A 24,193-nucleotide genomic window follows, 5' to 3' on the forward strand; every position below is an offset into this window, starting at 1 on the left:
CCCAGGAAGAACAAGTGAATTTAATAAAATTTAAAAGGAACTAAAACTTCACATAACAAATTACCCACAATAGGATAAAACAACCCCTCCAGAATAATAAGCAGCCCCCCAAACACAAAGCCCTAACAAAGCCCCCTCCCACACACACACACAGCAAAAAAGCATTTTTTAAAGCACTCACTCCCAACCCTTTCCCTCCCAGGCACCAAGCCAACCCTCTTCCCCCCAAAAGAGAAAAAATCCAGTGAGTCTAACAACTCTCAAAGCAGGCAGCAGCAGGAATCCGTTCAATCCAGGTCAGGATCTAGTCGCAGTCCAAAGCAGGACATAGTCCCAGACCACAGAGAGAGAGAGTCAACAGCCAGCAGCAGCAAGCAGGCAGTTTCTCTCAATTTCCAGGCCAGAGCAATATAGAGGCTGCTCTGAGGCCCACCTACCTAATTTAACTCCTTGGAAGGCAGTTTTAAAAAAGGCTCTCTCCTTGAAAATCCCATTGGCCAGAGAATGAGAGCTCCTGCAAGCATTGGCCATTCACTCCACCCTCCTTTCCTCCTCCCTTCTGTCTCTGCCTCACTCTCCCCTCCCTTCTGGTTAAAAAAGGCAGGAAGCAGTGTTTCTTTGCTGTTCTTAGCAAAGGAACAGCCCAGCCACGATTTCCATAGTTTACCAAATTTTACCAAAGCAGTTTGGTAAACTTAAACTTGGTATTACAGAATAGGTGCAGCAATTAAGTTCAGTAATACCGAATTTTACTGAATCAAGTACAATTCAGTATTTGTATCGAATTACGAACTCGAATTGCACACCCGTAAATTGATCTGCATGGTGAGTTGCTAGCAGGAAGAGAAGAGAGGTGGGAATGGAGGTGTTTCCCCAAAAATGCATCATCCACAGCTGAATATAGTTAGAATGGTAAGATTTTTCTTCTCTGTGTTCCTGTCTTTATGTACAGAAAGCTGAGAGACACATGGGATGTAGAACAAACTGGGATTTCAGTGCTCCAGTTTATTTACTTAGGAAGTTTGTAAGCCATCTCTTCAGAGATCTACTCAAGATGGCTCAAGATTAAAACAGTACAATAAAATTATAACACACAAAACAGAAGAATTCTCAGTATTCTAAGCCACATTTGTTTCCCTAATAGGTGGTCTTTTTTTGAGTTGGGGAAATTAACAACAAGGAGAGGCAGTGAGAGAAGGGGTAATTGGGATCTTCTCCACCAATTTTAACCAGATCTCTTCCCTCAGAAATGACCAAATGGATGTATAACCAAAATGATTTTTTTATTAAAGAGATATCAACAGCAATCATACAAGAACATACACCGCATACAGAGTTTCCTAGGAAAAGCAGAGAGGAGGTTGGATAAAGTTTCAGGATTTTGGAGTTATAGTTACCAGTCCAGAAGAATAATAGTTTCAGTGTCCAGTGCTGCACAGCAAAAAAAGAGAGAGGGGCTCAGACATGCTGTCTGAGTGTGTGTGTTCATGGATCCAAAGGGCACACACATAGACTGAATGAGGCAGTTGGTAGTCCAGTTATACAGTGAAAAATACCCTGGGGTGGGATTGCATCTTCTGCCCAAAAACAAAAACTTAATGGACATCTCTGGGTTGAGGCAAAGAACTGGAAAGCTGTCTCTTGGATGAGACAATAATAATAATATAATAATAATATTTCGATTTATATACCGCCCTTCAGGACAACTTAATGCCCACTCAGAGCGGTTTACAAAGTATGTCATTATTATCCCCACAATAAAACACCCTGTGAGGTGGGTGGGGCTGAGAGAGCTCCAGAGAGCCGTGACTAGCCCAAGGTCACCCAGCTGGCTTCAAGTGGAGGAGTTGGGAATCAAACCCAGCTCTCCAGATTAGAGTCCCACGCTCTTCACCACTACACCAAACTGGCTGGCTGGAAGGCTGTCTCCAGGGTGAGACAATAAAACTGGGAAGGATTGGTTAAGCTTTCCAGGGCAAAACTAGAGTTTTCAGTGATGATTGATAATCCACAATGGCTGGATAGGTGAGGCTTATCGGTCCCTGAATGGCTCAGGCTGGGAGAAGGGAGAAGGGAAGATTGGTAGGGTGTGTTAAGGAGATTAACTCAGAAACTCCTGGAAGGCCCTATTGTGTTAGGATCCTTGCACATCTCTGGAGTGTGGGGGCTGAAAAATGGTCTCACCTTGCACTTCAAATTCTAGTAATTTTCCAGCTCCCCGACTGGATCTGGGATCTGTTTTCTGCCTGGTGTAGTGTTTCTGTGTTTAAAATGTACTAAGAGGGGCTTATGATACTGCCATATTTATAATATTGTGATGGCAGATCTGACTGCTAACACAGCCACCATAAAAAATAGCTGGAGCATAAACATTGCATAAAGCAGCATCCAGCAGCCTAAAATGATATCTATAAAACAATTTCCAGTTTAGAAGCAGATCATGGGAACAACTAAAAAATAGATGGAACCTCTCAATTAAATGCCTGTTTTTTAAAAAAAAAAATGTTTTAGCTGGGGATGTGAGAACAGTAAAGTAAGCACCAGGTAAGCCAGGAGAAGGTCTTCCAAAAGGCAAGATGACAACACTTAAGAAGCACAATCTTCAGCCTTCACCTGCACTGCTTATGTTGTGGGGGCATGGAGCACATCTTAACTGGCAAGCTAGACAGTGTGGGAGGAGGTGGTCTCTGAAACCCCCAACAACCAAACCATTTAAGGCTTAAAGCACTCTGAATTCTGTCAGTCATAACCTAGTTTCCTTTTTTTCTTTGGAGAATGAGTTAAATCATCAATGTCAGTACACGCTGCAGTTGGAACTAATATCTCTTAAGATGGATGGTACAAACTATGGTTTAGAATCCCCTCAGGATGCAATTGTCTCTCTTCAGATCATGTAGTTAGCAAGTAGCTTGCCAGATGCTAAAGCATTAACTCTTTACTTACTAAACCTTCATTTTTATTGCAAGTAAAACTGGAACCCTTTCCCTTATCTCTGACATTTGGCAGGAATGATCCCTCGGGGAAGTGGCACAAACCCTGGGAATTCTGACATATTTTGTCTACCCACCCTCCAATTACATAGTTGATTTTCCTTTTCAAAAAACAATTTTTTCGAAGGATTTAAGGGAAAGAGACAAAACATAGTTTATTTACATAACTGTACAATACTTAAAAAGGAAAAGGCAAAAATTATTTCAGAGTTTTAAAGCATGCTAATATAACAGTTTACAATTTAATATTTGTTTCCAATTTTAATATTTACTTATATTTTTAACTAATTTTCCCCCAGAGCTAATTTGGTAACTCAGACTGGCTAATTGTATTCATCCTTCCTACGTTCACAACAGTTTCCAGTGGTTATTTATTATTAACAGCTTCATTTATAACCCTCCTCTTTCACTGAGCCTCAAAGCATATTACAAAATAAGGGGAACAGTTCAATCAGGCTGCAAGAACCTCCTACAAACAATGTAGTATGAGTGGGATTACAAATCTGGAAAACGGTGCAAGAACTGTCTTAAGAGATCAAAAACAATTGAAGGCATTCCATGCCATAATGAAGAACAATGTGTTACCCTCACTACAGTACCAGCAATTGTTAGTATATCTTTATCTTTTAGGTGGTAATCGATGGCATTAGGCTGCAATCTTATGGCTGTTCTCTTTTAATAATAAACTCATTGCGAAAGCAGATCTTTTAGTAAAGATATTTCCATACCTCATGGTTTATATTTTAACCCAGATCTCTATTTCAGAGACACTTGTTTAACTTTTAGAATGTGTGCATTCATGGTAAAACAGCTGATTGTACGGCTTGGAGAAACACCTTTTATACTTCCTAATGACAATTTTTCAAAAATGTTTAAGTCTCAAAGATAACGCAATTCCCCAATTTCAAAGTTAAAAAGGCATTTCAGCTATAAATATTGAAGGAAGGCCACATCACTTTTCCCTGAGCAAATTCTAAAGAAGGTATTGAATGATATCATTTTAGTGGTCTAGATATGGTACCAGTATCTGACTGACGCTATCTGTTCTTTAATTTTACATTTGCCCATCTCAAAAACAGACTTAAATTCTTCCAGTTACTAGCTGAAGCCAGTGGAGAAATAGGTGAGGTCAGTTTGCGTTCATAATACAAAGGAATTCAATATTTAAAGCACTTACAGTTTGATTTAAGTGGCAACCCCCCCACTAAATTACGGCTGTCAAACCGGTGTACCATGTGAGCAGTACATGCACAAGACCATAACTGTCAGACTGTGGAATCCCAGTTGTCTATAGTTCATCTCCCCCCTTCTGCAAGAAACACAAGGTCTCTTGGTTTCAAAAGGTTTATTGGAAGATTATGCTCAGAATACAGGGGTCCACGATCCAAGGACTTGAGGTCCTTGGCTGAACCAAAGCTTTGATGAGAATGACACACAAAGTGAAAGTAACAACACTTCAAACACCCATTCCCAGCCTCCCCCCTTAGTCCTGTCTAGAAGGCCTGGGAAGGCGAGGACATCAAGGTTGGCCGGAACGGAGTGATAAGAATTCTTCGCTCCCATGGATATATGCGGCTTGGGCAACACCTGGGCCTGGAGGGAGAGAACTAAACAACTACAGATTATAACATAAGAATATGGTGTAGCTTTGGCTTGAGAACTGACTAGCAAACTGACACTGACATTCTGCCCCCCTTAAGACCCCTCCCCTCACCCTTCTGCTCCTGCTTTTTCTGGGTACTTCTTATGGAATTTAGCAATCAGTTTGGGAGCATGTACATGAGAAGCTTCTACCCACCCACGAAACCCCTCCTCAAAGTCCTTCCACCTAACTAAGTAAAAGAGTTTTTTGTGTCTGCGTTTGGAGTCTTAAGATTTCTTCAATTTCGTAGTGAACTTGATCTTCTATCATGGTTGGGTGTGGCACTAATTTGCTGGGATGCCACTCATCTGGGGGGGGGTGCTTTTTTGAGCAGCCTGATGTGGAAAGTCGGGTGGACTTGGCATAGATTCTTTGGTAATTCCAGTTCTACAGTCACATCATTGATTACTTTCTTTATTGGGAAGGGTCCCAAGTATTTCAAGCCCAACTTTTTACTAGGTTGTTCCGTTCTGAAGCTTTTGGTGGATACATACACTTTATCTCCGGGGTGTAATTTCCACTGTGCCACACAATGGCGATTTGCATACTTCTTGTAGTCAGCTTTGGCTTTATTCAAAGTCTTTTAGATTTCTGTCCACTGGGTTGCCAGGGCGGTCCACCATTCGCCCAGGTCCCCCGAACGTGTGCTGGGGGGTTGCACCTCAAAGGAGAACGCTACTCCTTTGTAGCCATGGACAATTTTAAAAGGAGTCTCTCCTGTTGAACTGTGTACTGCGTTGTTGTAAGAGTACTCGGCCAGATGCAAGAGCTGGGTCCAATTATCCTGTTGGAAATTAATGTAGCATCGGAGGAATTGCTCTAATATTTCATTAGTTCTTTCGGACTGTCCATCTCTTTGAGGATGGTGGGCGGAGCTTATTCCTTGTTCAATGCCCGCCACTTGTAAAAGCTCCCACCAGAAGTTGGCAACGAATTGAACTCCCCGATCCGATATGACCTTGGAAGGAAAAGAGTGCAATCTTACAATATGTTTCATGAACAGACTGGCCAACTTCTTAGCTGAGGAAATACTGGAGCATGGAATGAAGTGGGCTTGTTTGGAGAATAAATCCACCACTACTAAAATACAGGTACAGCCCTTAGATGGGGGAAGATCAGTAATAAAGTCCATGGAAATCACTTCCCAGGGCCTGTTGGAAGTTTCCAAGGGTTGTAGTAGTCCCGGGGGCTTCCCCCTCCTGGGTTTCACCATAATACATGTGGGGCAGGAAGCTACATATTGAGACACATCCCTCCGGATACTGGGCCACCAAGACTGTCTTTGAATTAAATGCAAGGTTTTCTGGTACCCGAAGTGGCCGGCGGTCCAAGCATCATGGCATTGTTGAAGCACCATTCGTCTTAAACTAGCAGGGATGTACTGCCGATTTCCCTTAAACCACTCTCCAGCCGCCGTTTGTTTCATTTTTCCTGTGGGCGCTTGCTCTCCCTATTTTTCCACTTCGCTTTTCACTTTAGCTCTCCACTCCTTTTGGTTATCTGGCTGCTTGGTTGCCTGGCTACGAGTAGTAACCACTCCCCCGAATTGGGTGGGGGAAAATACCGTGTCAGTAGTCTCCTCCTTCTTGCTCTGGTGTTGGGGCATGTGCGAAAGGGCATCCGCCAGGAAATTAGACTTGCCCGGTAAGAAATTCAGAGTGAAATCAAATTTGGAAAAGAATTCTGCCCAATGGAGTTGTTTAGCATTAAGACGCCGGGGCGTTTGGAGCGCTTCTAAGTTTTTGTGATCAGTCCAGACCTGAAATGGATGACGCCCTCCCTCCAACCAGTGGTGCCAGGAATCTAAAGCAATTTTAGCAGCAAACGCTTCTTTTTCCCACACACTCCAATTCTATTCCGCCTCTGTAAATTTCCTGGATAAAAACGCACAGGGCCGCATCCGCCCATCTTCCCCTTTCTGCATGAGGATGCCCCCAGTGGCTGAATCGCTGGCATCCACTTCCACTATGAAGGCTTTGTTCTCATTGGGGTGTTGTAGGACCGGTTTGGTAGTAAACCGATCCTTCAGCATTTCGAACGCTAGCTGACAGCTTGGGCTCCACCGGAGTTGGGCTGTAGGTTTGGCGGCTTGCTCTCCCTTCCCCTTTGTCTTAAGTAACTCTGTTAGGGGGAGGGCGATCGGGGCAAAGTCTTCAATGATTCTCAACAAAATGTCAGACTGTGGAATCCCAGTTATCTAGAGTTCATCTCCACCCTTCTGCAAGAAGCACAAGGTCTCTTGGTTTCAAAAGGTTTATTGGAAGATTATGCTCAGGATACAGGGGACTTGAGGCCCTTGGCTGAACCAAAGCTTTGTTGAGAATGACACACAAAGTGAAAGTAACAACACTTCAAACACCCATTCCCAGCCTCCCCCCTTAGTCCTGTCTAGAAGGCCTGGGAAGGCGAGGACATCAAGGTCGGCCGGAACGGAGTGATAAGAATTCTTCGCTCCCATGGATATATGCGGCTTGGGCAACACCTGGGCCTGGAGGGAGAGAACTAAACAACTACAGATTATAACATAAGAATATGGCGTAGCTTTGGCTTGAGAACTGACTAGCAAACTGACACTGACATTAACATTTTTACTCATTTACAGCTTAGTGTCCAAGCAGTTGCACTTTCACTTACTGTTTTGGAGTTTCCCCCCCACCCAAAACAGTCACTGCTGTAAAGTTCCATGTTATTAACTTTGACATGAAACTAAATCCTTAATAAACATTCATATGGTTCTGCCCCATTTTCAAAGTTGAGACTGCAGTTTTGGGAAGATGAGGTTAAGAGGGGAAGTGTAGCTCCATGGATGCTAGCATATATTGCATTTGGAACCTGAGTGAATTGTCTTACTTATGCCTTAACTCTGCTTTTAAACTTAAGGTTGGTTTTAAAATTGTCTCATTTGGCTAAATTCTGCATCCACTGTTACAGTGTCAAAACTCTAATCAAGATGGTTGCTTAGTTAACTTTGTCTATACCTATGAGTAAATATACTTTCAACCTTTTCATTATATTGTACATATCTAACCCATAAGGCTTATTGTCTCCAGAAGACCATACTACAATAAAGTTCTTGATGTTTAAAGTACCACAGCATTCTTCATGTTGTTGCTTACAGGCCATTGCGAATATTTAATTTAGTTATTTTGAAGTCAAAATAATTCTGGTGCAGAACTTAACTTTCTTAACACTTCCTTTAGCTTCTGCAGTGCTTCTTAGAATTATTCCCTGTAAATGTATCCTGCAAACTTTACCAAGAATAAATTCTTCTACACATAATTTATAACGTGCCTTTCTCCCCAGTGGGAAGCCAGATTGACTTACATTGTTCTCTTCTTCTCCATTTTATCCTGTGTGGCAAATTAGGCTTAGAGTATGTAACTAGCCCAAGGTCACCTAGCAAGCTTCGGCAGTGTGGGGATTTGTACCTGGTTATTCCAGATCCTAGTCCGACATTCTAACCACTATATTACACTGGCTATTTCTTAATATTATTCCAGTACCTTCCTTCATTATGTGATGCACCACGAATATTTGGTGGTGAGGAATGACTTTTCTAAGAGAAACGGTATAAACATTGACTTGGCTGTTGCGTTACCATATAAAAGCTGTAGTATTACTTCTCACTTTTTGGACTAAGAACATTGCAGAGGATACTGCAGGCCTCATGGCAGCCAAGACAGATCAGATTTGTTTCTCTAGAGCAAGGGTCCCTAGCTTAGCACCCACCAACACCATTCCTGGTATGGGTGGGGCCAGATATTGCTTTTGCCCAGCAGGGCTTCTGATTAGCTGTTGGAATTCTGGTTGACTGTTTAGATTTTTTAAAAGATTGCTTTGGCAGCATCTGCTACCACATAAAGATTCTTTGCAGTGTGACTGAAGGTAAGCTATGTGTAATGCAATAAAATATTTTAAAACGTTAATTTTAAAGGCATTCTGTTAAACAGCTAAAATGTTGAAGAATTACTATAAGAATTATGCATAACCTCATTCCCTGACATTTTGCAGTTGATGGCACCTTATGTGGCAGCCATATTACAGTTATAACCATCACCCAATTTCAGTATTCCAAAAATACTTGCATCTAAAGTATAGATTAGATTCCAAAGGCAATACAGACTCTATCAGCACAAGTAAATAATCTGACTCCCAGCATTTGGCCAGAAAGTTATCACTGCAGAAACAAAGAAAACACAGGGACCACAAGAAACCAATCCAGCTTTTATGTTCCAAATTGTAGAACTGAAATATACAATACATTGGAGCTTGATATATATAATTACTGAGTCAAAAATTAACACCAAACCTCCCGGCTGGAGATGGCTGAAATTAATATACAAATCCAAATCAGGATGTAACCACCAAGCAAGACTTTCTGCAATAGATAATTTCATTGACAACTTCATTTACAAACTTAATTAATTTTATAGATCCAGAGGAGTTAGCCGTGTTAGTCTGTAGTAGCAGAATCAAAAAGAGTCTAGTAGCACCTTTAAGACTAACCAATTTTATTGTAGCATAAGCTTTTGAGAATCAAGTTCTCTTTGTCAGATGCATAGTACAGAAACTGGTCAAATATAGAAGAGGAGGGGAGGAGAGAGAAGATGCAGTTAGGGGGGAGAGGGAGGGTGCAACCAAAACATTCCTTTGCTAGTAAATGTAAACATCTCCTTTTGGTGTCCTTTTGGGGTCAGTTGGCTTGGGTGAGGCTTCAAGGGAGTTTGCCCTGTTAGTTTGCAGCAGTAAAACAGCAAGACCATCCAATTCCTATAGTATAAGCCTTCGATAACCACAGCTCTCCCCGTCAGATACATCTGACAAAGAGAACTGTGGTCCCCCAAAGCCCACGCCAGGCGCCACTGGGCTCCCCCAGACCCCGCCTCCGTAAAGGAAATCTGTTACCTGTGATAATGTGATAACCATTCATAGTCCCTATTCAGTCCCAGCTTGACAGAGTCAAATTTGCATATGAATTCCAATTCAGCAGCCTCCCGTTGGATTTTGTTTGTGAAAGGTTTCTGTTGAACTACAGCGACCTTTAAGTCTTTGATGGAATGTCCTGGTAGATTGAAGTGTTCTCCCACTGGTTTTTGAACGTTTCCATTTCTAATGTCAGATTTGTGTCCATTTATTCTTTTGTGTAGAGGTTGGCTGGTTTGTCCAATGTACAGAGCAGAAGGACATTGTTGGCACATGAGGGCATATATCACATTGGAGGATGAGCAGCTGTAAGAGCCAGAGACAGTGTAGTAGCACAGGTACCAGGCCCTGCAACAGACCCAGATGCCAGCTCTGCCCCTATATCTACCCAGGGAATACAATTACAGGACCCAATGGCATCAACTACACTGTCTCTGGCTCTTCGACAATGAAATGACCAATTATATCTTATCCTAAAAAGGGAGTGAAATCAGCCTCATTGTTAAGCCCAAATGGTGATAGGCTGTTTAAACGGAAAATCCACTGATTCTCCAGGCGTAACAAAGCCCTCCGTGTGTCAGAAGAATGTTTACAAGACAAGGTCTGTAATACAGAAAACTGCAATTCACGTTCATGTGTATGCCTATCTTGGAAATGCTGGCTCAAAGGGGCTTCTAATGACTTGTTTCTAATTCTGGATAAATGTTCTTGAATGCGAAGTCTCAAGGGTCTGATAGTACTTCCAACATACAGTAAATTACATGTACAACGGATTACATATACCACGTTAGATGTGGCACAGGTGGAAAAACCTTTTGCATACAATTTTCTACCCGTTTTTAGGTTGGTAATACTAACCACACTCAGTGCAAGATCACAAACATTACAATGCCCACATTTAAAATGGCCACAGGGCAAATTACAGGTAGGTGTTCTGTCCACGAAATCAGAATGAACTACTGCATCCCTGATGCTCTTTGTTTTTCTTAACCCCACCAATGGGGGAGACTCGCACCCTGGAATATTCTGCACAATGTGCCAGTTCACTGCCAAAGTTATCACTGCCAAACCTGTTGCTGTTTGACCATTGTTGTAATGGTTGAGGATTTTTCAGCCACTGGACAAAAGCATTCTCCTTTTCCCTCATAATTAGCATGCTGATATTTTATTAAATAAATCTTGAAAAATCCACAAAAGATACTAATCCAAATTTTATTACATGGTTATTGTTTTTTTTTTAAAGCTGTATGACTCAGGCAACAAAGCAAGCGTCTTCCATGGTAACTGCAGGGGGGAGCCATGTTAGTCTGTTGAAGCAAAAAACCCCTGAAAGGCCAGTAGCACCTGAAAGATGAGTTAATCTTTAAATAATAGTCTTTAAAGTGCCACATTTATGTAACAAAATGGCAATTTACAAGTCTGTATTAAACACTTCAATTAACATACATGAATAATCTATTATTTATTGTCTTAACATATGGTAGATTTAATACAAGCTGATCATTCCCCAGAGTAGGGAGCAATTAATTTTAAATTGAGGATCAGAATAAAGCACACAATGTAAAATGTTCTAAATGTAGATTAAGCTGTTTTACTGCATCTAAAACTACAAAAAAGTTGCATCTTTTCCTCACTTTTTGTGCAGTTTAACATTAATGTCTACTTGCTCTGTTTATCAAGAGCTAGACTTCATTGCTTTCGAAAGTTAATGTCAGGTGCCTTTAATACAAAAAGTGCAAATTTGCACTTTATTTATTAAAGGCAGACATTAATGGTATTTTTTGTCTTTGAGGATGGCTCACAGAAACAAAACTCATCAACATTGATAAGAAACTTAAAATAGGTGTAACTGTTAAAGCTGAATATAAGGGGAAGGGAATGTGTAACAGTCACAGAAAATAGAAACCATTTTAAAATTTTCCTTAATATTTAAAGTATCCTTAGTAAATTCAACAGCTGCTTATATAATTCAGTGTTTCCCAACCTGTGGGTCAGGACCCAAAAGTGGGTCATGAAGCCTCTGAAAGTTGCAGGCCAGTCCTTCCTAATGGCGGCTTCTGCCCTTTGCACTCTCTTTTCTCAGCAAGCAGAAACTCTGTCTTGGCACAGCTCTTTAATAGCCCAACCTCTTGCCCAGCCTCCTGCTCCTTTGCTTGCTGCGGAAGATGTACTGCACTGAGCCATTTGTCACCCACCTTTTTGCTGACGTTTGCCATACTTCTGCATCTCCTCAGCTTGATGCCCCCCTTCCCCTGTACCTTTTCAGTTTCTTGGACCAACCATGACTGGGTCACCATAGGAAATAAATTTGGGCTTTTGGGTCACTGAAACAAAAAGATTGGGAACTACTAATACGTAGTTAATGCCACATTTATATACGCTGATATTTAAACTTCGGAATTAAATCATCAGTAATAGTCACAGTTATACACAGGATACTGTGTGGGTTAGAGTGCAACACAGTTTTTATGATCTTGTGATTGAAATCAGTGGCTAGGACATTTCTTATTCTTGATCTACAGTGGCACTTCCAAATAGAACACAGTATATTCCCCAATCTTAGTGGATGTTATTTCATTACCTTTCCATTTCCTTTCTTTTCTCATTTTTTCTTTCTATTTTTGTATGTTCAGATATAAAGTTTCTGCCTTTCCCTTTGCTGGTCTTCCCTCCCTCTGCCCAACAAGCTGCTTGCAAGAGTCGCTCAGTACCTGCTACAGTACCTGCTACAGTACCTGGTACGCAGTCTGTACCTGGTCCAGACCGCGTGTGAGTGCACTGAGAGAAGCACCTGAGATTTTGTGATTTGCCATTGGGTTTATAGACAGAAGAACGAGACATAAATGCCCCTGGGGAAATGGTGTGAAACAAGCTGAGCGACTCTTGCAAGCGGCTTGTTGGGCAGAGGGAGGGGAGACCAGCCAGGCCCCCTCTCCCACGTGCAATGTTCCCTCTAAGTGGTGCAGTGTTGTGAGCCAGAAATCCAATTTGTGAGCAGCAACTTGCAAGTTGTGAGCGCGCCTTTTCAAAAACCAGAATCCATTTGATTAAAAGACTTTTGATTTAGGTTGTCTGAGGCATTGGTATTGGGTGCCATCAATATGTTGATGACACCCACTTAGGCATGTGGTTCTCAAAAGCTTATGCCTCAATAAAGTTGGTTAGTCTTAAAGATGCTACTGGACTCTTTACTATTTTGCAACTACAGACTAACATGGCTAACTCCTCTGGATCTACAGAGAAGAAGAATTGTGCATCATCCAGCCCCGCAATGCACTCACTCTCTGGCTATTCCCTTCTATGTTTTATATAAAAAGGTGTTGTGAAGCATGCCTGCAAATGGCTCAGACACCATTTCTTTCCACAGGCATCAGTGTATTGCCAGAGTTTTCTTTGCATTTTGGGCAACATCAGGCAGATGAGCTTCAGTAAGGGTTCCTCTTTGCCCACAAGCAAATCCTAAACAGAATGTGATGTGCAGTCATTCCTCCCTCTACCTCTGCTCTGTCGATTGGCATTTCCTGTCTCTTCTGTGGCCAGGTCTGCAGAAAGAAGAAGGAAGCTGGCTGAAGTTGCAGGGGGAGCACCTATTTAGCTTCCAGCTGAGAGCTGCTCCTTGGAACAGCCTAGAACTGGCCTTTAGTCACCCTAGAGGCTTCATGGCTTTGAAACTCTTTCCTTTTCTCTTTGTGAGTTATGGTCATGAAATCTTTGAAATGAAATTAAGTCATAAAGCGTAAAGTCCGCATTGAAGTCCTGCCTTCTCCTTGCTTGCCATTCTGTTTTATTACACTGTATTGCAATGATCTATTCTCCCCTGAAGATATAAGCAGAATGCCATTGATGTGCAAAAATACTGGTAAAACTGAGGCCGCAGCTCCCCACTCCCCGTGGAGTAATTTAACTAGAGGACAGCCTGTCTTACCAGCACGTGTAAAATTTCCAGATTCAGACCCTAGCTCTGTCATGAATTTTCCTTGGCATGCAAGTCTTTGTGACTAGGAAGTCAATTTTTTGTGTGCATGTAAAATAGATTTCCTTAGTCATGAGTTTATACACACAAAAAAAGAGTATTTCCCTACCTGGAGCTGGCAACCCTAGGAGTGTGAAACACCACCGCCATCTCCTCCTCCTCCTCCAGCACCCGCGCTGGGCCAGAGAGGCTGCTCGGTGGGCTGGTGAGAAATCGCATGGGTGCCTGCCGCTGCCACCTTTTCCTCCAGCACTGGGCCAGAGAGGATGCTTGGCAAAAGGCCTTGGGGATGCCCACCGTGGCTCCTCTTCCACACCTGGCAACGGGCCTGGGTAAGGCCGCGCGGATGCCTGCCGCAGCTCTTTCCTCTGAGGGGCCAGGGAAAGGCTGCATGGGCGCCTGCCACGGCTCTTCCCCTTCTCCCCCGAGCCTGGCGAGGGGCTGGGGAAAGGTCACACGTGGACGCCTCCCGCGGCTCTTTCCCCCAAGCCTGGCGAGGGGCTGGGGAAATGCTGCACGGGCGCCTGCCCTGGCTCCTCTTCCAGAGCCCAGCGAGGGGCCAGGGAAAGGCCGAGTGGGCACCTGCCACGGCTCTTTCCCCTGAACCTGGCAAGGGGCTGGGGAAAGGCTACGCGGGCGCCTGCTGCGGTGCCTCCTCCAGAGCCCGGGGAAAGGCTGCGGGCGGCTGCTGCGATGCCTCCTCCAGAGCCCAGCGAGGGAAAGGCTACACTGGCGCCTGCTGCAGCTCTTCCCACAGAGCCGCGGCTCCTCCTCCAGCGCCTTCCGTGCGCTGGGGCTTCTCAGCTCTGCGCTGAGTTGTGACAATTCCTGCGCTGTAGCGCAGGAACTCACGTTCACGGGAACCCTGCCCACGTGTTCTTCTCATTTACGAGCAAAGAAGTGTGTCAGGCGTCTACCCGCAGGCAATTGGGTATTTACTCTGGAAAGACAATTTTCCACACAACCTCTTCAAGCACGTTGGGAGTTTAGTGTCTTGCAGTGCACTGGAAAAAATTTTTTGGAAGAAAGATGAACTACACATTTAAGGGTGAATAACTTTATTTTGATGCACTGCGAGATCAAAATTATCTACATGGAAAATTGAAATTCAGTTGAATGGTGGTACAGATGTATTCAAATTTATGATATGTATGAAAATGTATATGCTTGTAAACAATTTTCATGAATGAATGTACTATTGAATATAACTTTGATTTGTTGATTTTGACCTAGGGGTTTGTATTGTAACTCTTTGGCTATTCCTTGGGCTTTGCCTGTCCTAACCCCCTCTTTTTGGCTTAGCCCTAGCAGTAAAGCAGCTAACTCGTCTGTGATCGCCAAATTGCTGGACTGCCCACCATCAATATCGACTGCGACTCCGACCCACCGAGATCGGTAGAGATCGGATCCAACAGATCCCTCGATGTCAAAGGCAGCAAGCGCTTCGGATCTGGCTATGACATCAGCTCGGCTCCAACCTCTACACCCTACACTGGAGATCCTGAGCCTGATAGAAGTATCGCAGGCTCAGATCCGTATACCTTCGACTTCACCTAGCATGTTGGAACCGACGCGATAGGAGGACCAGCCATATCATAAGTCAAAGAAATGCTTGACTCTGATCGGTTCCACACAGTCAGATCCAAAGCGTAAGGACCCTAAAGGTGCAGAAGTCAACAGATAGGACTTACCTTTATCAGAATTCCCAGAACCACTGAGAAAAAGGGACAAAGCCAAGATGAAACGTCTGCAAAGAGAGAGGCACAAATCTGGTCAAGAAAAGCCTCACTTAATGCCAGAAGCCCAGAGCCTGGGATGTCCACGCATGCCCTCTTTTCATTTGCGTTTTCCGTCACCTCCATCTGCAGTGGAGGGGGAGGTGATTGAATTTCAGGTGCAACCAGCCACCTGGCCAGATACTCAAGACACCCATTGAGCCTGTTGTTCACATGTGTGGCAAAACTAGTTCCAATGCTCTGAGCCCATTATGGTCTGGACCTGGGCGCACCCTACAGAACCAAGTCTGTAGCTTCTACTTTTGAGGGCTTCTCTCAACATAGGACACAGCAATAGACCTACCAGATGTATAAATAATCTATGGTTTATCAACTTTCATAACCCGATCAGGACTGTTTTTCCCCTGAGAGGAGTCCTAGTGGATCCTCAGAGTCCTCTCCAGATGACACTGTTACAGATAAGGGGACTGCTTCCCCCCAGATGATTACAAATTGTACACTGAAGAACTTCTTCGCATGGCAAAATCTCTGGACATCGAAATTGCTTCTACAGAGCCCAAACCAAAAGACAGAATTCTTCAACACCTATATTCTGTCAACCCTGCCACTGTTGCTCTTCCTATTATTGAAGGTTTTGCTGAGATGAACTCATCCCTATGTGAGAAACCTGCCTCCGTTGCCTCAACATCTAAGAAGGCAGAAAATGTGTATAAAACCAGGGTGTATGCTCTATCCTCTTCACACACCTGCCCCTGTCATCTCTTGTAACAGATGAGATGCAGGCAAAACCAAGGCAAGGGACACATTTAACTCCCTCAGATAAGGAGGGTAAGAAACTCGATATATTAGGAAGAAAAATTTATACTTCCGTAGCCCTGAATATCAAGATTGCCAATTATGCAGCATTTCTGGGAGCATACCAAATATTTTTATGGAATTGGATTACGGCCTTCATAGATCGTTTACTTGAAGACCAAAAGATTCTTACAAAATCATTCAAGCGGAAGCCTTAAAGCTGTCAAAACAGGAAATAAATACAGGTTGGAATTCAATTGACTCGTCCTCTACAGTGTTGGCATCTGCCATAGTTCTCTGCAGACATGCTTGGCTGTGATCGACCACCTTACCTGTGGAGACAAGGAATAGGATAGAAGATCTTCCTTCTGAGGGACAAACTCTCTTATCTGCTAAGACGGATGAATTTGTCTCAGATGCGCAAAGACAGACAGTGTGCTTGTATGGGGTTCTTTTCCTAAACAACCACCCAACCAGAGGTCTTCATACCGGCAACAGCACCTGTCCTACAGGGGCAGGTCTTATCAGTATCAGCCTTATCAGTATCCTTAACCCCATCAAAGTTCCCCATATAACGGTCAATACCAGAGGAAGAGGCCGAACCACAAATCATGACAGGGACACAACACTACCTCTTGAAAGGATGCCTTCCAGCAACCAGGCTGATCTAGTATTTCTGCTTCAGAAAGGGGCCATACACTAGGTAGACCCCGTCAGAGTCCCTACTAGGCTTCTATTCTAAGATGTTCCTCATTCAGAAGAGGGATGGGGGTATAAGATTGATTCTTGATTTGAGAAACTTGAATAAATCGATCTCGGTCAGAAAATTCAGAATAGTCACTATAAGCATGGTTTTACAACTGATCCTCAAATAACTCCTGGTTTGCAGTTATGGTCCTGAAGGACGCTTATTTTCATATAGCTATTTCTCCACACCAGCACATCATCAAAAATAAGAGTGGGAATCTCAGGCTCAGTGACTGATAGTATCCCTGTAACCAGAGGCATGAAACAGGGCTGCATCCTTGCCCCTCTGCTCTTTAATCTTTTTATCAATGACATCATCAAAAGGCTTTCAGTTCCTGAAGTTCTTCCCCCTCGTCTTGGTACACAGAAGATTTCTGTTCTTCTTTATGCTGACGACATGGTCCTACTGTCCATGACCTGAACTGGCCTTAGATCTCTGTCGAGACTCGGAGAATTCTGCAAAGAAGAGCGCCTAAAAATAAACTACTCAAAGACCAAGGTGATGGTCTTCGGAAATCGGAGACTCACTTTCCTTTGGTCAATAGATGGTGTTCCAGTTGCTCAAACTCAAACCTTTAAATACCTGGGAATTACATTTAGTGATACTCTTTCTTGGAAGGCACACACAGAAATCATAAAATCATCAGCTCTTCCCTCAATAGGGGCATACACCTATCGTTCCAAAGGGGGCTTTCAGATTGATCCAGCTTTAAAGCTTTATCAGAGCAAGACGATTGCCCAACTTCTTTATGGTGTAGAGATGTGGGGCTGGAATGACACTACCATTGCCAGCCTGGAGAGAATTCAAAATTTCTTTATGAAAAGGCTCTTTGTACTACCTACAAATACCCGAGCTGCATTGTTAAGAGCTGAATTGGGCTTTCCCTCTGTCCGGGCACGTGCACATAAAGCCTTCCTCAACTATTGGCACAAACTGAAGAGAGCTCCTGCAGACCACCCTTCAAGTATCTGTTTCTTAGCCAGCTGGAAAGACCCTAAATGGCAATTGAAATATAACAAATATATAACCTTCCAGATGTAATCTTCGGGCCATCCCAGGCAGATTTCAACAGTAGGGAGCAAATATATACACAAGACGCTGCCCTTGACAGGCGGGTTATACAAGAGAAGAAATCCTCGCCTTGGTTCAGATTAATTAAACTAGATCACACAAGGGCACAATACCTAGTTAAATTTCAGTTAGCAAACTACGTGTAGCCTTCACCTCAATTCGCTTTCAGTCAGTGCAAATAGCCATGCTCGAAGGTCATTACTCCAATATCCCAGTTGTTCAGCACCTCTGCTTGTGCGGAGACTCCGAGCCAGAAGACTTTGTTACTATCTGCTACACTGCCGATTCTACACATCCCCTAGAAAGAAATTTCTAAGCCCAATCTTAGCCAGGTTGGGACCCAGACAAGATAATGAAAACATTGTTGCTGTATTAGCAGATGTGGACCCAGAGACCTCGTACAAGGTCACTCTTTTTGCCCTTGCAGCAGGGAAAATTCGAGAGAAGGTGGGGACAGCTCAGGGCTGTCATTAGGCTGCAAGCACAATAGTGTAATTCTTATAGTGTTTTATTCAGCTTGTATTGTATATTTTATCTGTATCGTCGTTTATATTTTTTTACTGTTTTATTGTTTGCAATGGCCTTTGGCCCAATGCAATAAATACTGAACTGAACATACAGCTATTTACCCCTCAGACAGAAAATATCTCAGATTCACTTGCAACGGCAATAGCTACCAGTGCCAGGGCCTCCCCTTTGGCCTGGTGACAGCACCTAGAGTGTTCATAAAATGCATAGCCGTGATAGTGGCACATCTGCACACTTTGTAGTGTCCTATATACCTGTATTTGGATGATTGGCTGGTTTCAGCCCCCTCTAAAGAAACCCCTCGAGATCATGTCAGCCTCATTGTGCATACTTGTCAGAACCTAGGCCGCTTGATAAACTTTAAGAAGTCCAGCCTGACACCTTCCAGAAAAGTTCAGTTGATCAGTACAGTCCTTGATAGCAGAGCCAATAAGGTTTTTCTGCCATTAGAGAAAGCCTCCCATATCAAAGCCATGATAGAACTCTTTAGTAGGTACAGATTTCAGTCAGCTAGAGCCATCCAAACACTATTAGGTCCTATATGGTGACACCCGTGGCTAGATTGTATATTAGGAAGTTACAACTTTGGTTCCTCTCAGTTCATCATTCAGTTGCTGCTTACCCATTAGAGAGAAAAGACACCATTCTGAAGGCTATCACTAGATCACTCTCTTGGTGGAGATCAGATGTCCACTTACTTGCTGACATGGACTTTGGGTCCCAAAAGATGGCTATAACTCTGAGTACCGAAGCCTTGACATCTGGGTGGGGGGCACATTGTGGTCAACTTTATACCTATGGTAAATGGTTAAAATATGAAATAAAGTTACATATAAATGTTTTAGAACTTCGAGCTATTCATTATGCACTTGCCTCGTTCACAGATAACATAACGAACAAACATGTGCAAATACTGACAGACAATTGTTCAGCAGTGTACTACCTAAACAAACAGGGAGGCATGGCCTTGAAAAGACTATGCAGGGAAGCTGTTGCAACTTGGGAATGGGCCACCGACCATGGCACAACTATCCAGGCAATTCACATTCCAGGAAAGACAAATGTCACTGCAGATGCTTTAAGCAGATTAGGTTCTGCCAACCACGAATGGTCAATAAGATGATCCTCTACTTTGCTCCAGAGGAGGCACAGACAGAACTTCATTGGGAGATGCATTTCAGATACTGTAGACAGGTTACCTGTTCTATGCATTCCCTCCAATCTCTGGCAAATCTTTGCCCGAGATTTGCAAGGTCATCAGTTGATACCTTCGCAAGACATTATGCACTTGATGTACTCGAGCGGAGGGCAGCAGCAGTAGGACAAGCAGTTCTTCAGTCTTCATTCAGATGAAGAGTACACCCACCACCTGGTAAATGGCTTGTTAGTCTCCCATGTAGGACTGCTCAGAAGATGGACAATGAAAACAGAGTTGCACTTCTCAGTAACTGCTGTTCATAGACATCTTCTGTGTAGACACATACTGTCCCTCCTACACCGCTGTTGCTGTTCTTCTATTTAGAGGGATGATGGCTTAGGAGGAACTGAGGGTGAAGGGGCGCCATGTCCCAGAGTCGCTCGGTTTTGGTGGGAAAATGCCTATGCTTGCACTCTGGAGAGATGAGCGCACCCTAGTGACTTTAAAGCTGTAAAAATCTCACTGTTCGGCAGGCTTATGCATGTGCAGTCTTATGTGTGCCTGCTCAGAAGACGTCAGTGAACAGCAGTTACTGGTAAGCCCAACTCTGTTTTCCCAATTGCTGTTTGTTTCTGGACCTCTGAGCCAGAGTGGCTGGACAGTATTTGAGAAAATACTTTTTTCCCTTGATATAAAGTGCTTCCTTTGTGTAAAAAATATATTTACTAAATTCTCTATTGCTACTCTTGTGCTCATTGTTCTGTAGCTATCTTGGCCCCATGGTGCTGCATGCATTTTTTTTACATATGGATGGATCTCATTTCCTGATTGACTTTAAAGACAGTAGCAAATAAGTGCCTGCACTTTCTTCCAAGAAATGTTTTGGTACAAAATAAAAACTTTTGTTAGTGTACCTGAGAGAGATCAAGTAGCCTGCATGTGGATCACTCATTCTGAAAAGCTATCTAAAGAGATACAATATTGCCCTCTGTGGACCATTTGCAGAAAGCAGTTTGTCTTTTTGTTTTCTCAAACTTTCATTTTTTTAGACAAAGATTTAAATATGCACAGTAGATACATGTATCTGTGGAGTTACTTATTCCCTAAAACTAGTTTCTGTAGCATTAATTCATGATGAGTCTTGGAATTTGTTTGTCTCCTCCATCTATTTCTCTCTTTTGTATCCTTTGAAAAAATGGTCTTCACTTCTTTAAATCTCTTTTGCCACATCGAGTTTTATCTGCACAGTAGGTTGGTCATAAGTAATGATTATGTACTGTTTCAGCTTGCTAAGTTTGTGAGAGATTTTTTATTGGTGAAAGTAGGTAGCTTGGGGCTTCTTATGAATATCTTTTGCTAGATGTTTGCTAAAAAATGGACGATCACAGGATTTAAAAAAAAAGACTGCTAGTGCTGTATTATCATTTGGCTTCAGAAGATGTAAAGTCTAGAACTGGTTGTCATAGCTATGGAGGCAAGAGAAAAATGACGGGCAGCTTAGCTTCCGTTATGATTAGGGAAGGAAGAGGGGAATGACTGGAAATGAGATTACACAACAAAGCACCAGACCTATTCCTGCTTTGCTTCTAGTTCTGCAAGCCCTTGTCCAGCTCTTCCACTTCATTAGTCTTGTCGTTTCCTTGTGATTTTAGCCTTGCCCTTCAGCCAACATCCTGGCCTATCCACCTTATTGAAAAAGCCCAACCCTACAGAGACTTGAACTCCTGCCATTCCTGGGGAAAGGTGGCAGTTCTGTTGTATAACAGAGGCTGGCATAGCCTCTCAGCCTAAAATGTTTCCAAGGCCCTGCCTTGCATGCCTATTTTCAGCTAGATACATAAGGAATTGACTTGGGTGGCTCAGTGGGAGTGCCTTCTGTGTCAGCATGCTGCTGGCTCAAATATTCTATTAAAATCTGTGCTGATATGTGGCAGTGAGTTGCACTGGATAGAATACCTGAGTTTGAACAGCTGACTGTGCTCAAATCTTTTGTATTCTGTGCTTTAAAATAGAATTATGAGTCAAAATAGTTTACTGGGCAGGATGAGAAGTGCCACTGGCGTTTCTCAACCTAGAGCAGAAGCATCTTATTACATTATCCATGCCCTGTAATGGTAGAAATGGAGAGGAAACATGCTCCTCAAATGTTAATTTGTTTCTGTGTTTACAAATAACAAAATGTTTTTCCTTTTAGGGGTTGATATAGAGGCAGCTCGGAAAGAAGAAGAACGGATAATGCTTAGAGATGCAAGGCAGTGGCTTAACAGTGGTCATATAAATGATGTTCGACATGCAAAATCAGGTGGTACAGCACTTCATGTAGCTGCTGCTAAAGGGTATACAGAAGTCTTAAAGTAAGTTTCATTTCAAAATGGATTTTCCCTTTGAAAGTGTAGAATCCACATCATGCTTACATATTCAAATGTGTGATACCTGACAGAACTTTTAAAATGTGTATATTTTCTAGCTACTGCACATTAAGCTTCGTTTCTCCTTGTCAATTTCAACTCTTTTAATCATTACACCGAGAAGGAAATACTCATTTTACTTGTATTGCCATGAAGAGTGCAATCAAATCCTTCTCATGGCAAGAGGACAGCAAGTACTTGGGGGGGTGACATACAGTGCAAGACACAGAGCCTGACACCCTCTTAAGAGAAGAAAGAGAATTGGATGGGACTCCATGTATTGCTTAGGCTTGCTTCTCAATGACTACCATAGCCACTTTATGAGAAGCATACCATAATGATATACAGAGCCTTCTTGATCCTTTCCCCCTCTTGATAAGAGAGGGAATGGACTGTGCTACCCATATGATTGACATTCTGCTATAAGCATTCACTTTTGGGCCAACTGCAACTTGGGCCTCCAGTTGGTACCAAACGTTGCAGCTCGGTTATTTATTGGGAGCTAGGTAGAGTATGCATATTACTCTCATGGTGCAGTCACTCCATTGGCTACTCGTCAGTTACTGGGCTCAATTCAAGAGATTAGCTATCACATGAAGCTCTTCATGGTCTTGGTCCCTCATATCTACAGAACAACTTCTCTCGTTATACTCCACCATGTCAGCTTCACTCCTCTGTGCAGGACCTTCTGCAGGTGGCAAAATCAACAGTTGCCCATACATGTACGTTGTTGCCTCAGTTATGGATTGAGGTTTGCTAGGCTGTGCTTTCCTCAAACTATGCAAAACTGAATTATTCAAGAGGGCTTTTTTACACAGGTAGGGGGACTGTACCGTAAGGAAATGGTGCAGAGAGTTACTGGTAAAGGGACAGGGATTGTGGACTATACTGCTGTATACCTGCTGAGTAGTTTCTGCATTGTTTAATATGTTGTATTAAATTGCTTATATTTTGTTTCAGCATTGTCTTCAGCTCTATATTGACTTCTGCTTGTATTCAAATTTCTGTAGTCCATAGTATATTAATAGTGATTTTGAATGATTGATTGTATTGATCTATACTATATAATCCACCTTGATTCTCAGTGAGAAAAGCAGACTACAATGAACATAAATAAAATAAATATTGTGAGCCCAAGTACATTCCCCTCCTTTTATTGACCAGGTCCTCAGTAAGAGAGGAGGAAGGGACCCCAGTTTCATGGAAAGAGGGTTTTGGTGGTTGTTTTTTTGCCTATAGGAGCAGTGCTGTTTTGAACAAAACTTTGCACTTTGGAAAATGGAACTGTAAAAAATGTAAGAATATTTGTCTAAGCCCTAATTATAACTAAAGTGATATATGTTAATTTCCCCAAATTTTAAAAATTGTGACTGCAATCTGCTGAGATTACATTATTGCTAGCTGCTAGAAGATTGTAACAAATAAAATTAAGTAAACTTTCCCATCATGCCTGGCACAACGATGACCTGTATGTTAGTTGGCACTTCAAAAATTAGCTAAGAAACAAATCACCTAAATCTGCAGTGATTTAAGTATTGGCTTTAGAGAGTGGAAAGGGGCTGAACTATAATTTCAAACCTCATTAATTTCTTGAACACTTATATTCCTGTGTCAGGTTCCAGGAATCCAAACAAACTTAAATTACCAGTTTGATAGGCAAATTTTTGATTTTTAAAAATTAATCTAATCACATTTTCTTCAGGCTTTTAATACAGGCTGGCTATGATGTAAATATTAAGGATTACGATGGCTGGACACCACTTCATGCGGCTGCTCATTGGGGTAAAGAAGAAGCATGTCGGATATTAGTGGAAAACCTATGTGATATGGAAGCTGTCAATAAAGTGGTAGGTCTTCCATATAACCGTGTCACAATGCAAAGTTCTGTAAATAGCAATTATAAGGCAGTGTGAGTTATTGTCTTAATACAGTGCCACTAGTACATGAAGTGTTTTTCTGCCAGTCTTATGCTAACTAACATACCTGTAGATGTACCAAGGTGTATATAAAAGAGGACTGGCATTAACAGTCATTAGCAACCTTTCTGCTTTGCAGGAACTCATGTAATCAGGGCTTCCATGGATCTAACTCTGAAACCTAGGAATTTTATATTTCCCTAGCTCTCAGTGCTGCTTGGTACTTAAAAATGTAATGCTGTTTTTGGAATTCAAACTGTGTCTAGCTTTGATACAAAATATATTTGAATTTCCTCCAGGAGAAGTCACCTTCATGTGACCTTCA

General features: G+C 42.6%; 1 protein-coding gene across 4 annotated transcripts in view; it reads left to right on the forward strand.

The window, feature by feature from the left end:
* PPP1R12A (protein phosphatase 1 regulatory subunit 12A) overlaps positions 1–24,193 on the forward strand; it is a 226,898-nt gene that overhangs the window by 106,601 nt on the left and 96,104 nt on the right. For all 4 annotated transcript variants that reach the window (XM_054989301.1, XM_054989300.1, XM_054989302.1 and 1 more), the window contains exons 4-5: positions 21,739–21,898; positions 23,655–23,799. In XM_054989301.1, coding sequence (XP_054845276.1) covers positions 21,739–21,898; positions 23,655–23,799 — 305 coding nt within the window. The remainder of the gene's footprint in view (positions 1–21,738; positions 21,899–23,654; positions 23,800–24,193) is intronic.

The sequence above is a fragment of the Eublepharis macularius genome, chromosome 9, assembly GCF_028583425.1.
Source record: "Eublepharis macularius isolate TG4126 chromosome 9, MPM_Emac_v1.0, whole genome shotgun sequence".
Taxonomy (NCBI): Eukaryota; Metazoa; Chordata; class Lepidosauria; order Squamata; family Eublepharidae; genus Eublepharis; species Eublepharis macularius.